The sequence below is a fragment of the Natrix helvetica genome, assembly GCF_964273705.1.
Source record: "Natrix helvetica genome assembly, chromosome: 2".
Taxonomy (NCBI): Eukaryota; Metazoa; Chordata; class Lepidosauria; order Squamata; family Natricidae; genus Natrix; species Natrix helvetica.
This window is the reverse complement of record NC_138552.1, coordinates 32,212,529-32,227,853: the sequence shown is the minus strand read 5'-3', so window position 1 is coordinate 32,227,853 and position 15,325 is coordinate 32,212,529. Positions and strand designations below refer to the sequence as shown.

Genomic DNA, 15,325 nt, shown 5'->3' with positions numbered 1-15,325 from the left:
TCTTTAATTTCACAACACATGGGTAGACTTAAATCATAGTTTCAACTGGGAAACTGTGAGCATCCAGGACCAAGCAAACTCCAAATATACTAGAGAATTCCTGGAAGCCTGGCCTTCAGACGAATCAGCCATTAACAGGCACAGAGAGATAAAGGGGCTATTTACATCTAACCAACTGAGAGAACACAAACAGAATTGTTGTCTATAGATACCCCTCAAGTTATGACCATTCATTCAGCAACAGTCTGAAGTCACAAGAACATGAGTACCATATCCCAGTAAACTGCTATCATCTGATCACCATTTCTTCTCTGCTCACTTTCCACAAGCAGAATCAATGGAAAAGCTGGCAGGAAATCGTGGTCACATGATAATTCGCAGCGGTAACCAGTGCTGCTGGAATTGCTATTGCTAAGCAATGTGATCATGTAATTGTCACACTTTGCAACTAGATGCCTAGCCACAGCAATTCTGGTCCCAGATTTGTTGTAAACTGAGGACTGCTGTTGCACTGCAGTTATTAAAATATGGTTATGGTTTTTTAAACTAAATGATAAATATTACAGGCATAAACATGCTTGCAAGAATTTAAAAAAGGACAATGAGAATACAGCTATAAGGTAGAATTACTGTCAAAATGAATAATTGCATAGATAGACCAAAAAGAAATAATTCATAGTAATTCCAACAGAAACAAACCTCAAAAAAGACAATGGTCCTAGAGCATCAAAGTTGATTTTAAAATTCTGATTTTCATTATATTTCAAGTAATTCATAACAAAATATATTCAAATACCACTGTATACTTACTTTGGCAACATTTTTAACTGGTTTTCTCGAAGTTCTAAAATCTGGAGTTTAGTTAACCTTTAAAAGAAATGCAATGCATTACTTTTTGAGAAGTATGAAATAAACCTATTATTATTACAGAGATTTGATTTAATTTGCAAGTTTAATCTATTAAAACATAAATTTGTGACCTTAGCTAATAAAGAACTGTGTTAAAATACAGCCTTTTAAATCATGCTGCTTGTTTTCTCTAATATTTAGATTTTTTTTAATTTATAAGAACAGGTTTCTAAGATGTAACATAAATAGAACTTAAAATTATTTTTTTTAAATCCATAAAATTCAACTATTTTTTCTCTAAAATTACTGATTTTGTCCTCCTGAATGGAATCTTCTCTATTTCTGAGCAACAGGGTTGTCCAATTATGATGTTAGCCTATTCTTCCTAATGATCAAAATAAGTATGCAGGCTTTTTTTCTCCTTACAAGTATTTAAAATTGATCTTAATCTCTGAATTCCTTTTATTTAATATCCTCTAGGATGTTAGGAATAAAACAGAACTTCAATTATTCATCTACTTTGTATTCTCAAGCCAGTAACTCGGATTAGGGATGACCAATCAGAAAAACAATTAAAATACAATATAAATAAAAAATTAAATATAAATAGTAGCCATCAGATAGTATAATTAGTTAGTGTCAGCCTAACCAAGAAATGGGGCCCTTCATACACACTGAACCCCAGGTCTGGCCATGTAGGTCTGCAAAATCTTCCAAAAGACAAGCAGTGTCAGGGCCATCAGAAGAGCAGGTATTCTAGAGCAGGGGTCTCCAACCTTGGCAACTTTATGACCTGTGGACTTCAACTCCCAGAATTCCTCAGCCAGCAAAGCTGGAATCTGGAAGTTGAAGTCCACAGATCTTAAAGTTGACAAGGTTGGAAACCCCTGTTCTAGAGGGCGGTCACTACAGCAGAAAAGTCATTCCTCTTGGAACTCACCAATTGACATTCCTTGGCTGACAGAAGTCAATAATTAAATAGGATTAACCATGCTCTAAACTCAATCCTCTTGTGATCAGTTTTTATCTCAAAATTGCACTGGATATGCAACTTTGGGTTTGGAACACTGATTTTATAATCGTGATTTGTGAAGCTTGCATCTGTGAATAATTTAGCTAGGAACCACAGAGCAGCTGAGCCAGGGATCTTGCTGGGAATAATTTGAGAGTTGAGGAGAGACATTCTCCACCTTTTGCACAGAAGAAAATTAGGATGGCAGGAGAGCTTTTTTACACCTGCATGACCATTGCACTGACCCCAAAAGGCAATATCTAAACTATTTAAAACCCTGACTTACTGAATGTCCTGCCCTTTTATTATCCAATGAAACTTTGTGAATGTTTTAACAGAGACCATTATTTTGATCTTCTGGAAGTTTAGTACAAGGCATCCTAGGTTTTTGAGTGAATGCTAAGGCCAGCCGCAAGGGGAAATCCTTATGTGCCATTCTAGGCAGATGAAAATTTGGATTTGAGAGTTCTTTTTGCTAATGAGTTCATTTCCAAATTGAATAGACATGGTGCATCACTGCCTGACTTCCTTATGAACACAAGCTAAAGTCTAAAGTTAGACCTTGTGGATCACAACTTATTCTCCTCCTAGAGTTTTAATATGATTTCTATATTACTAGCAAGAGCCTCAAGTCAATGGCCAACCCCCCTCTCCCTATAGCAGTTTTGCAGTAAACTTCAATGCTGATTTAAAGTTAACAACAGCCATGTGCAGAGAGACTTGAGATATATTGTCGTTCTGAATTAAGATCTTTTAGTACAAGGACATCGTCTACTGTTTTGAAGTATTTGGAAGATTCAACATTCAATCCTCTTTCATAGCTACTAGTGACTTGCCTTTGTAAACTTATGTACAACTTACCTGCCAAAATTGGCTGGTAAGAATTCCAGAAAAGCATCATTCAGATATAATTGTGCTAGGTTTAACAACTGTGAAAATCCATCTGGAAGCCTAGATAAATTTAAACAGAGATAAATTTAACAAATACAAGATCATATTCTTAATCTGAAAACAATACCGAAGTATTGCTGTGCTTAAAGCATCACCAAATAAAGCACTCCTTTGAAGTTTTGGTCAACCCTATTTGCTACATTTTGAGATTCCCGAGTGGTGAATAGACTGAGGTAGATGGTACTAAGGTATTTTGTATGGGCCATATACAGCTTTTACCATTCTGACCCATTCAAGCTGTCCTTCTAATAGCTACAGAGAGAGACAACCTGAGAAATGTACCGTGTTTCCCCGAAAATAAGACAGAGTCTTATTTTCTTTTGACCCACCCCCCAAATTTGCTTGGCCTTATTATCGGGAGGGCCTTATTGGTTTGGGGTTGCCGAGTGGCTGCTCTCTTACAAGCATGCGCCCAAAGAGCCGGGCACAGCCTCAGGGGCAAATGGGTGTGTCGCACTGTCACAGCAGCACAATAAAGCCGTCATGAGATGACCACGCTCATGAGCAGCCACCCGGCAATGCCCCTTTCCAGCCGGGCAGAGCGCCACTCACTGACCCAGTAACATCCCAAAGGTGTTAAGCCGCGTGGCGCTCTGCCCGGCTGGAAAGAGAGGTTGCGCGAGCATTTGTTCTGCCTCCAGCTCGCATGCCTCCCTGCCTCACCATGTCCAACTCTCCCTGCAGGGCTGGGCCAGGGCACCGGTGCTGGCATGGCCCCGCTGCTGCTGCCACCAAAGCCCCACTGCCGCCGCTACCATTCTCCGATCACAACTGGCTTCCAAACTCCGGAGATCCGAGTCTTCCGGCAGCGGCCGCTCTGGGACTACGCTGTATGATTGTGGGCTGGCTGCGGGAAGACAGAGTCTTCCAACAGCCATCCCTCAACCATAGAGCGTAGTCCCACAGCGGCTGCTCCTGGAAGACTCGGCAGCTGATCTCCGGAGTTTGGAAGCCAGTTATGCTTGGAGCATGGTGGCGGCAGCGGCAGTGGGGCGGTGGGGGCGGCACCCTTGCCTAGCCCTACAGGGAGAGTTGGGCATGGTGAGGCAGGGAAGCACGCAGGCTGGAGGCAGAACAAGTGCTCATGCAACCTCTATTTCCAGCCGGGCAGAGTGCCTCATGGCTTAGCATCTTTGGGATATTACTGGGTCGGTGAGTGGCGCTCTGCCCAATTGGAAAGGAGCATTGCCGGGTGGCTGCTCATGAGATCAGCTGCCTAGCAACCCCCCACTCCAGCTGGGCACAGTGCCACCCACCAACCTTACGGTATCCCAAAGGCATCAAGCAATGTGAGTGCCTTTGCCCTCCTCCCCCCTGGCTCCTGCAGCTTTGTGCCTTCGGGATATCGCTAGGTTGGTGAGTGGCGCTCTGCCAGGCTGGAGGGGGGGGGGTGTCCAGGGGGCTTATTATTGGGGGAGGGCGTATATTTTTGCCCACAGGAAAAATATGGCATGGTCTTATTATCAGGACATATCGTAATTTCGGGGAAACACAGTAATACTCATTGTGCAAATAATTTTTAAAAAAATTATTACAACAAAACTTACTTTGAAATAGGATTTACACTGGCCTCAACAATTGCTAAAACTTTACAGTTCTTGATATTTTCTGGAAACTCTTGTATACCTGTAGAATCAGAACATTAAAAAGTATCAGAAAATTAGTAATGTGGGTTTATGTTATTAAGATATTACATGGGAGTTGACATCTAAACAAATAAAATGGATTTTCTGTACCTTATTTATAGCCAAAAGGCTTACATTTCATAATTGGAAAGACAAATATATGGCTCAAATTATGCAGTGGTCTGCAGAATTTACTCATATAGTTTAGCCATGCATGACTGTAAAAAATTATGGCTTCTATTTATTGATATATACTTGCCTATAAATGTATAGCCTACAAATTTGTTTCATTTCTTCATAATTCTTTATTGTGGTGTGTGTGTGTGTGTGTGTATGTATAGTGTTGCACAACTATTTCTCTTCAATTGTGCAATCATGACTTTTCTGTAAATTAGACAAAGTTGAGTAGTAATAATGACTGCTACTATGAAGGTGCATTTATACTGTAGCAGCAATCTTTAAACTTATTTTTCATTTCAAAATTTTATTGAACTACAATAGGCACAGCATTCTTGGATAAAAATGTAACTGCAAAAGCATTTGTTAAATATAAACTACAAAGTTTGTATTTGATTAGCTAATATTAAAAGATAGTAAAAAATTGAACCAAAATAAGCAATGAACTGCTTATTATAGTTCAATGTAAATGTATTAATTAATTCCTAACCACATTTAAAATAGTGGCACAAAGATCTTAGAAGCAAGTTTTGTGGCACAGTATTTATTTCCTTCTATCAGCTTCTAGAAATAACATAAGCTCTTCATGAGGAACTGAATTCCTTGTGAGCATCCTTTCAGTCAGTATCAATTTTGAAATAATAAAAAATAGATTTTCTGTCTATCTGCCTTAAGCTTTTGCTCAGTATGGAATAGTCAAGGAACAATGAAACTTGAAACATTACACTTTGAATATGGAATTTATCACTTAGTTACAATGCAGACATCTTTTTTAAAAAAGGCAACTCATCTGTTCCATTCTATATTTAAGATGGTACATAATAATAAATTCAAAACTAAATATAGCAATAAGGCATTTGAAACAATATATCTAAAGTCCCTAGTAAAAGCACCCATTCAGATTTTTCCTTTGTGAAAACAAAACCTAAAACCCATGTTTTAATTGATTCCCCGGGCCCCGTTTTCGGTTGCAATGGTCTCCTGCAGCCTTTTGCCAGCAAAAACGAGCCCAGGGGGCTGTGTGTGGGCCTCTCAAGCTCTGTTTGTGGCCACAACAGCGTCCTGCAGCTCTCTGCCAGAGGAAACGGAGCCCAGGGGGACTGTGCACACTCCCGGGGGAGGGGGGATTTTCAGCCAACAACCTCCTGCAGCCCTCTGCCAGCAAAAGAGCAGCCACTCCGAGCTCCGTTTTGGCTGTCAGAGGCACCGTGGCAGCATCCTTCACTGTTTCCAGGGTAGCCCCGTGGGCCACCCTGGACTCGATAAAGGAGCAATCTAAATCAATGTTTTATAAGTTATCTATGTTTTTTTAATGCCCCTCAGAGTTCAGAATTGTGGAAAATGTTATACTGAAATTGTAAACACTGAACATTTTATTTGTTTGTCCAACAAAGAAAGTGTGAAATTTTGTCTAGCTGTCAAAATAGTGTACCTAGTTATGACATTTTCATATGAAACTGAAAATCTAGGCAACAAAAAGAAAGACCACCATATAACTTTACAACAGAATCAGCAATTGGAATAGATCACAAATATTTACAGCAATTTCAGTTCTCAGGAAGGCCCTACTAAAAGCAGATTTGGGGAAGTCCTATTATTTGTTAACACATAGAAAATTATTAAATAAAAAGTATTTAGAGACAAGAGAGAACACATAACACCTGCCCAATTAAGAATAAACATGGAATGCTAACCAACTGCCAGTGGGAAAGAAGGAGAAATGGAACAGAGATGCTTAAATTCTAAACAAAAAATATCACAAATTGAGGTAATTGTTGCAAGTCACAATTCTAGCAGTGTATTTCTTCTAACCAAATGTAATTTATTCAAGCAATAATTAATGTCAATTTGGGTTTGCAACTTAGGTGTGTATTACTTATAAAACAGAATTCGTTCTGCACCTACGTGTTCCCCTTCTTCTTGCATGTCTGAATAAATGCAGCAGGAGTCAAACTGGATTTGATATTGTTTTTGTTCAGTTAAGTGGAAGTATTTAAGCAATTTTTACTGATCTTGCAAAGGTAAACATGGACAGACCTGTTTGGTACTTGGATGGCAGGTCACCAGGAAACCATAAAGGTGTCATAAAGTTATCACCGAAGATGACAATGGCATATCAAGAAAACTAAATAGATTTGTCCATAGAATGGTAATTTGCCAGGATGGTATAATGACTAACACACTGTAACAAACAAATAAAATGTGTCTGTTACAGTACATTATGCAGTAACAAACACAAAAATGTTTCTTGTGCAAGCAGATAAGAGTTCTCCAGTTATTGTGATTTAAAATATATACATCTTCCATAACTGCAATCTCCAATTTAGTCTGCTTGCATAGAAAACCATTATACAGGTTACTTTCTTTTAACTTCAGTTTTGTCATGCCAAAGCACATTCCTTTCTAAAAGAAAGATGAAAAGTGTTTTTGGTGAAATTAATTGATTCAATAAAAAATATGTCATGTACTATCACACTTCGGACCTTTGAACCCAAAGTTATTTCCATAGATTCAGAAACCTAAATGTCTATTTTTATGACCTTGTAGCCTCCCACCGTCCAGTGCGATCCCACAGAGTTGGCTTCCTCGGGGTTCCGTCAGCCAGACAGTGTCGGCTAGCGACCCCCAGGGGGAGAGCCTTCTCTGTGGGAGAGCCTTCCCTCTGGAATGAGCTGCCCCTGGAGCTTCGCATAATCCCCAACCTCCGGTCCTTCCGACGCGCCCTAAAAAGTTGGTTTTTCCAGTAAGTCGGCCTGGCCTGAACAAAATAAAATAAATGATTGATTTAATTGTTAATTTTAATCTAATTTTTAAAATGTTATTGTTAATATTAATTTGGTTTTGTTTTGGATACTCTATCTAATTTCCTTTTTAACTTTTGTAATATGTGTTTTTAATGTTGTACGCCACCCTGAGTCCTTTGGGAGAAGGGCGGCATATAAATCCAATAAACAAACAAACAAACTTGTTCCTTAGTGTTCATGATAATATTAGGAAAAACTCACCATTTTTGCTGACATCCAGTTCCCTGAGGTTAATGAGATTTGCTATGGATGCAGGCAATGTTGTTAAATCATTGTCCGGCAAACTCAACTTGTATAGAGACTGACAGTTAAAAAGTTGCTATTGAGACAAAAAAATATAAGCAAAACTGTTAAGGAGGCGCAAAACTTATGAATCTTCAAAATTATCTGTAAAAAACATTGTGTTGAACAACATTGTGAAAATAATAATCTATAATTTAATATTGTAACATTCAATAAGTAACACTTATAGTTAATATTATAACTTATAATGATTGGCGCATTTATTTTTATCAGGCACATATGATTTTATTCATGCTCGTAAGATTAGACTAGAGCTTGTATTTATAAAAATGGAAGCATGACAAACATGTGATTTCCACCAGCAGCAGCCAGCTTTTGGAGATTCCTTGGTGTAGTCCAATATAAATTCTATGAATAATCGGACAATTGGAGACTGTCCCTAATAACCTGTAAGAATTTATACTGGTATAGTCAAGGTCAAACACCAGCACTTCCCCTCCTCTGACCCTTTTCCAACCTATCTGGTCTGACAAAAGTTTGAAAAATCAAAAGTTTGCAACAAGCCTTCAATTAATCTAAATACAAGTTTCCTAACTTTCCTACAGTACAGATTTATGTAACAACTGAAATTAGTCATTATATAACTTCCCTGCCAGCATGACGTATTACCGAGAAATCTGGGAGATGAAGTTAATACAGCTGGATGACAGTCATGTTGGGGAACAATGAACTAATAAAACAGTATTGAATCTATGGCTTGAAAGGACAAGTTTTCATCTGGTGCCTAAACAATAGTATAATAAGTAGATGCTTCCTCAAATTTCAGGGGAAAAGCATTTCAGGGTGTAGAACTTTCACTGAAAAGAACAGACCGGGAATAGCCATCAGATGACATTCAGCATTTCTCAGTAAAGGTTGCAAGTCCTTCCTGAGGTTAATAATCTGGCAGATCTCTTACAGGTTTAGTTTGTTTAGCAACTATCTCATAGAATAACTATTTGTAGTTACAACAGTGATGAAAAAGTAACTTTCCACCCAATCCTTGTGTTTATGACCTTCACAAGCCTGTAAAGCAAAGGAAAGTTGAAGTAAGATGGTAAGCAACGCCAGAGTTTCATTCAGTATCTGCTTTGTTTAACAACCAAGTTGCCAGTTGCAATTGAGGTCACTATATTTGAGGACTAGTCTCAAATAACATAAAAAAATTATAAAGCTAGCTTGGTAGTAAATGGCAGGCAGTGCACTGCAGTGCAGAGGACATCCAAATATCATGTATCTGTTACTTCTAAGTAAATACAACCCCTTATGGAACAAAATCAGCTCCACAATTCCCAAAGCAGGAGCCACACACACACCAGTCTCAATATTATTAGGATTAAGTCTTTGTTTCTCCTGATCATTACGGCACACGGCACTGCACCACCTCTCCTAATTTGAATGATACAGAGAAATCAAGTCAAGGGTGATATTTAGTCCCCCAAATTTTGATGACTCTTAATGGCTTTACAAACACTTTAAATAATATGGGGGGAGAGTGTGCCTTGAGGCACCCAATAGCATTGGGCAGTGATGGCGAACCTTTTTCACCTCGGGTGCCAAAAGCACGCTATTGCACGCGCTCTCATGTCCACCCCTATAATTTAATGCCCCCACACCGTTCCCCCTGTGCATGCGCCTGTGACCCCCCCCCCTCTGCCCCGTGTCAGGTTCCGAAGGGTTAATAAAAACAGCCAAACACAGAAACGGTTTGAAGTGCAGTTTGTATTCTTCCTTCGGCACAAACTGACCAACAAAGCACTAAGGCAATGAATAAATTGTCAGAGCTTCCACCCAGTGCTCCCCATCACCTTTTATCATTACTTAGTAATTAGAATAACATGCAACCCGCACGAGCGCACACCCATCCCCTCGTAACCGAAAACAAAAACTACCCGGCAATTAATCGTGGATTGTTGTCAGTCAGTTATCACTAGCTTTGTAGATTTACTCAGCTGTTTGTGTAGGAGTGAAGCCTGGTGAGTCTTGGCAGCTGGCCCGGGTTTCTCCCTGAATGGCAGCTCCAGGCCTTTGGGCTGGCAGGAACTGACAACCCGTGCATGCACACACGGCTTTTTTGGAACCTAGGAAGGGTGAAAACGGGCCCTCCCGCTCCCTCCTGAGGCCACAAACAGCCCATTTTCCGACTTCCAGTGGACCCGGTAGGTCCATTTTTCACTCTCCCCAGGCTCCAGAGGTTTTCTAGAAGCCTGGGGAGGGCGAAAAATGGCCCAAGATGCAAACCAGAAGTTCGGGAATGGACTTCCAGGTTGCCCTCCGGAGGGTGAAAAACGGCCAAAAGTCAAGGCTTAAAATCAGCGGGCTAGCGCACATGCACGCTGGAGCTGATAGGGCAACGCCTCACTTGCCCTCGGAAATGGCTTTGCATGCCACCTGTGGCACGCGTGCTATAGGTTTACCATCATTGGCATAGGGTGTAAAGTACACTTGCCTAGTATTACTCTCCAAAACTCTCCTTGCAACTAGAGGGAGTATCATTGTAATACAGTGTCCCCCAGTTACCAACTCACAGAGGCAGCCCAGAAAAGTACTATATCAGCAATACCAAAAGCTGCTGAGAAATCCAACAGAATAAATAAACTCACATTTTCTTTACCTCAATTCCCATAACAGACCATCCATCTCATTTAGCTACACTTAAGAACCAGCTCATTTGACAGACAGCCAATGTTTCTGCCTATTCAGTATGTGCTGGCAGATTTGGCATGCTCCAGGTTCCTTTAAACAGTACTATCTATAGGGATTCCAGAAATGTGCCTTCTTTGTCATGGCAATCCAAAAGTCTTTAAAAACACTATTGTTTTCCCAGGCCTTGGGTTAAAATGCATGGAGCCCTTTACTGGCTGTATTGTTGTCTATGTTTTTGTGTAGACTAGTAACCGGATTCCATTTTGTTTTGTATTGTATTTTTATGGTTTATTATATTGTGAGCTGTCTGGAATCAGCACCTAAATTGAGTTAAATAAATAAGTAAATAAATCTATCCATAGCTGTCTCTGTCCCAAAACCAGGGCTGAACCAAGATCAAAGGGAATAAAATAAATCTGCAAAAATATAAAGACTCTAAAATAACCACAATAGAAGAAAGGTTTATAAAGATAACGGCAAAATTAACTTCCTTTGATTAGAGAAACAACTACTCCTTGGGAATTTTGTGAACCTTGTGAAAATTATGATGCAACCTTAGAGAGAGAAGGTAAAATATAAATGCATTTATGACCACTGTGGAGAAGATTGGAAGTTGCTTTATAATCCTTTCTTTCTTTTCTACTTCTATTTCTTAATTTCTTTCTTATTTTCTGTTTCTTTTCTAATAGCCGCATTGTTTTATTTTCATAAAAATGTGTTCAATAAGCTTTAATTTAAAAGCAATAATCAGTATCCTCTAAGAAATGCAAAACTATTACATACTCAGGTACTTTGAGACAATCCAGGCAATGTTTCCTGAGGAGCAGAAAGACAGACCTTGCGGTCTGATGTACTACTCTCTCATGCAAAATTCGTTTACCACTCCCTGCATCCACCCACTCAATCCCTCAGCCAGCTCAACCGAGGCCACATCACCAGAGATCACAGAGTGTGTTGTCAGTCAGTCAGGTACAGGTTTCTTGTCCATGTCCTTGCCTTCATAAACTGAAACATGGTGTATCCCATAAAACAGACCATAGTAACCTGTTTTCCCATTCTGTAGGCCAACAAGTGCCTTATCAAGAAAAGATAATCATTAATGGCACAGAACCTGTATCTCTGAAAAAGGGAAACTTGGAAGGAGAAAGTATAAATCTGTGTACATGTAAAAGCATGCACAGCTTAATCAAAGTTGGTAGGCTTTCTCATGTCTACAAGATCCCCTTTTGAAGAGAAAAACCTTAATTTTTTTCTGGAAAAATGCTGTATATTAAATTGGGAAGTGATAATCACTTAAGAAGTAAAAATAAGGCTAGGATCATAAAGTCAATTTATATAAAATATTCAATCACATATTCCTGATTATAGCACACATTTCAAAATGTAATTTACGTAAATTTGCCATCTCTGGAAGATTTATGGCAGATAAAAACATCTTCCTAAGGTACATTTTTAAATACAGTTATTCTGTGATTTTACCGTCTTTCCCCAAAAATAAGCCAGGGTCTTGTTTTCTTTTTACACACAAAATATGGCTTGGGCCTTATTTTGAGGGGAGGGTTTATTGTTTTGGGGTTTCCGGGCGGCTGCTCTCTTGCAAGCGGGCTCCCAAAGAGCCGGGCACAGCTGTCACAGCAGCGCAACACAGCAGCCATGAAGCAACCACACTCATGAGCAGCCACCTGGCAAACCCCCTTTCCAGCCGGGCACAGCGCCATTCACTGACCTACGGGTATCGCCAAGCCGCGTGAGCGCCTGTTCACCGCTCCCGGCTCCCACAGCTTGGTGCCTTCGAAATGGCAGGGAATGGCGCTCTGCATGGCTGGAGGGGGGTTGCGTGAGCGGCTGTTCCGCTCTCGCTCATGCACCTGCCAGCCTCACAATGCCCTGGCCCAGGCTCTCTCCGCAGGGCCAGGGCACCTCTGCTGCCACCGCCGCTGCATGGCTTTTTCTGCGGCTTCCAAACCGAATGTTCTGGCAGTGGCCACTCTGGGCGTATGCTCTATGGTTGTGGGCCAGCTGCTGGCAGAGCGTACAAACATAGAGCGTACGCCCAGAGCGGCCACTGCCGGAAGACTCAGTTTGGAAGCCGCAGAAAAAGCCATGCGGCAGCAGTGCCCTGGCTCTGCGGAGAGAGCTGGGCCAGGGCATTGTGAGGCTGGCAGGCACGTGAGCGAGAGCGGAACAGCAGCTCACGCAACCCCCCCCCCAGCCCTGCAGAGCACCATTCACTGCCATTTCGAAGGCCCCAAGCCGCAGGAGCCAGGTGGCGGCGAACAGGCACTTACATGGCTTGGCGATACTGCCTAGGTCAGTGAATGGCACTGTGCCCGGCTGGAAAGGGGATTTGCCAGGTGGCTACTCATGAGTGTGGTCGCTTCATGGCTGCTGTGCTGCGCTGCTGCAACAGCGCAACCCAGCCATTTGCCCATGAGGCTATGCCCGGCTCTTTGGAAGCCCGCTCGCAAGACAGCAGCCGCCCAGCAACCCCCCTCTTCAGCTGGGCACAGAGCCGCTCACCAACCTAGCAGTATTCCGAAGGTGCTAAGCAACACAATCACATTTCCCCCCCCCCGCCGGTTCCCATGGCTTGGCACCTTTGGGATACCACTAGGTTGGTGAGCGGCACTCTGCCTGGCCAGAGGTGGGGGGTTGTCCAGGGGGCTTATTTGCAGGGGAGGGCTTATATTTTTGCCCACCAGAAAAATGTGACATGGCCTTATTATCAGGACATGTCGTAATTTCAGGGAAACACGGTAGATCTCCAGAAATATGGATATTCACATCTAGAGTCATAACAAAAAAGCAATTTGGGACGAAGAAGATCAGATATGGACAGGAGTATCGAAAATCTATCTCATATTTAGGGCACTGGCACAACTTAATATCTACTATCGTTCTGTAGTCTGAGGCTTTATTTGCTGGGATGGTGCAAAGGGAAAAGGTGTAGCAGTCAGCTGCTCATTGTGAAACACCTGTTTCAGGTGCTTATCTAATAGTTTTTATTTTGTTTAGCTTTTGGATCTTGAGGATGCAGACAGAATGTCTGAGTGATAGAAGCTGTTTTTCAACATTACATTTTTTGCTGATTCAGCCAGTGAAAAATGTTTCTTTGCATGTAATATTGCAATATCACTGTGATCTGAATGGTACTGATTGTATGGATCTGTTTTGTTCAGATTTTTGCCTTGAATATTGTACCAAGGTTACCATGGTCCTCTTGGTAAACTATCTATTTCTTTTACTTTTTAATGTTATCAACCAAAATTACTTACAGCAGTAGAGCCAAACAAACCATCTAAAAAGAGTGCTTCACAAAAGCTGCCGGTTTGAGTGAAGAATCTTTTGTGAAAACATGAAAATGACCGTTGGCTTACCTGAATGGTCGTTATCTAGGCGCTGCGGGAGTGTCCAAGCATGGGTTAACTTCAGCTTGCTGCCCAAGGACTGAGTTCAAAGTTTATGTAGCCATGCCTCCTGCTGCCTTTAGAGGCTCAGTTTAAAAAACGAAGGTATGAGACCTAGAAGGATGTTGTAAGGAGTAAGGTACCTAAACCTAAACCTAAGTCATGGAGGTGATAATTCACGCACCCGTAAGTGACCCCAGGGTGGGGTTGGACACTTCCGCAGTGCCTAGAGAACGACCATTCAGGTAAACCAACGTTCATTCTCCTAGGCACTGCTTGGAGTGTCTAAGCATGGGACATGCCCAAGCTATGTAGTCCCAGGGTGGGAAGAAGGAATGTCCTGGTTAGCAGAACCCGCAAGGACTCGCTGTAAAACTCTCCTTCCAAATGAAGCCTCTGCAGAGGCAAAGGAGTCCAGTCTGTAATTCCGAATGAACGGTGACAGCAAGGACCAGGTAGCCACCCTGCAGATCTCTTCAAAAGGCGCTTGAATGGCCCAGGCGGCCGTAGTCGCGGTGCTCCTCGCGGAGTGTGCTGTTATACGAAGAGGAACAAGTCTGGATTGTTGCTCATAAGCCAGCTTGATGCAAGTGCTATGTTGGAAGATGATACCTTCCTGCCAATGGAGCTCAGGGCCGCCAGACTAGCCCTGCGCCACTTCCGGCAGTTCATCGAAGGGTCTCACGTCCTCCTTCTGACAGACAATATTGCCACCAAGGCCTATGTATTCCTGCCTATGTTGGAAGATGATACCTTCCTGCCAATGGAGGTGGGTTGGAATGATATGAAGAACAATTCTGACTTGTGAAAGGAAGCTGTCCTCTTTCTGTATACCCGCACAGCGCAGCGCACATCCAATTTGTGCCATACACGCTCCCTGGGATGACTAGGGTACGGGCAGAAATCAGGGAGGATGACCTCCTGAGTTTCTAGCTCTGAAATTCTGCGTGCTGAAGTGATGGCTACGAGAAAGGCAGTTTTGAACAACAAATGTCGTAGGCTAACAGAGCGAATTGGTTCGAATGGCGCCGATGTTAAGGCCTACAATACAACCGATAAGTCCTAAGTTGAGTAACGGTGTACCGTCTGAGGGCGTAGGTTGGTAGCCCCCTTTAGGAAACTGCGAACTCTTGAGTGCCTGCTGAGCGGTTGAGAATCGTCTCTGGACAAGATGGTGGCTAGGGCTGCCATCTGTCTCCGAAGGGTGTTGGGGGTGAGGCCCTTGTCCAACCCCTCCTGGAGGAAGTCCAGAATTTGTGGAATTGTCGCTGCAGTGGCATCGATGTGATGGGACTGACACCAAGAGGAGACGATAGTCCAAGTTGCATCATAGATCTGCACGGTAGAAGGTTGCCTGGATGCCTGGATGGTATGGATGACCTTGTCAGAGAAGCTGTCCCACCTCAAGAGGTCCCCCTCAAGTGCCAAATGGATAATTGAAGCCATTGAGGGTCTGGGTGTGGGATGGCCCCTTGGCTGAGGGAGATTTGCTCCTGAGGTATGCGCCAGTGTTTGGTCATTGACAGGTTGACAAGGTCGGCGAACCAGGACCTCCTTGGACAGTGCAGGGCA

General features: G+C 42.2%; 1 protein-coding gene across 4 annotated transcripts in view; it reads right to left on the bottom strand.

Moving 5' to 3' along the window:
• ERBIN (erbb2 interacting protein) overlaps positions 1 to 15,325 on the bottom strand; it is a 92,168-nt gene that overhangs the window by 38,198 nt on the left and 38,645 nt on the right. For all 4 annotated transcript variants that reach the window (XM_081942602.1, XM_081942605.1, XM_081942603.1 and 1 more), the window contains exons 4-7: positions 7,620 to 7,737; positions 4,360 to 4,438; positions 2,723 to 2,812; positions 811 to 867 (exon numbers count right to left, since the gene is read on the bottom strand). In XM_081942602.1, the coding sequence (XP_081798728.1) occupies positions 811 to 867; positions 2,723 to 2,812; positions 4,360 to 4,438; positions 7,620 to 7,737 (344 nt within the window). The remainder of the gene's footprint in view (positions 1 to 810; positions 868 to 2,722; positions 2,813 to 4,359; positions 4,439 to 7,619; positions 7,738 to 15,325) is intronic.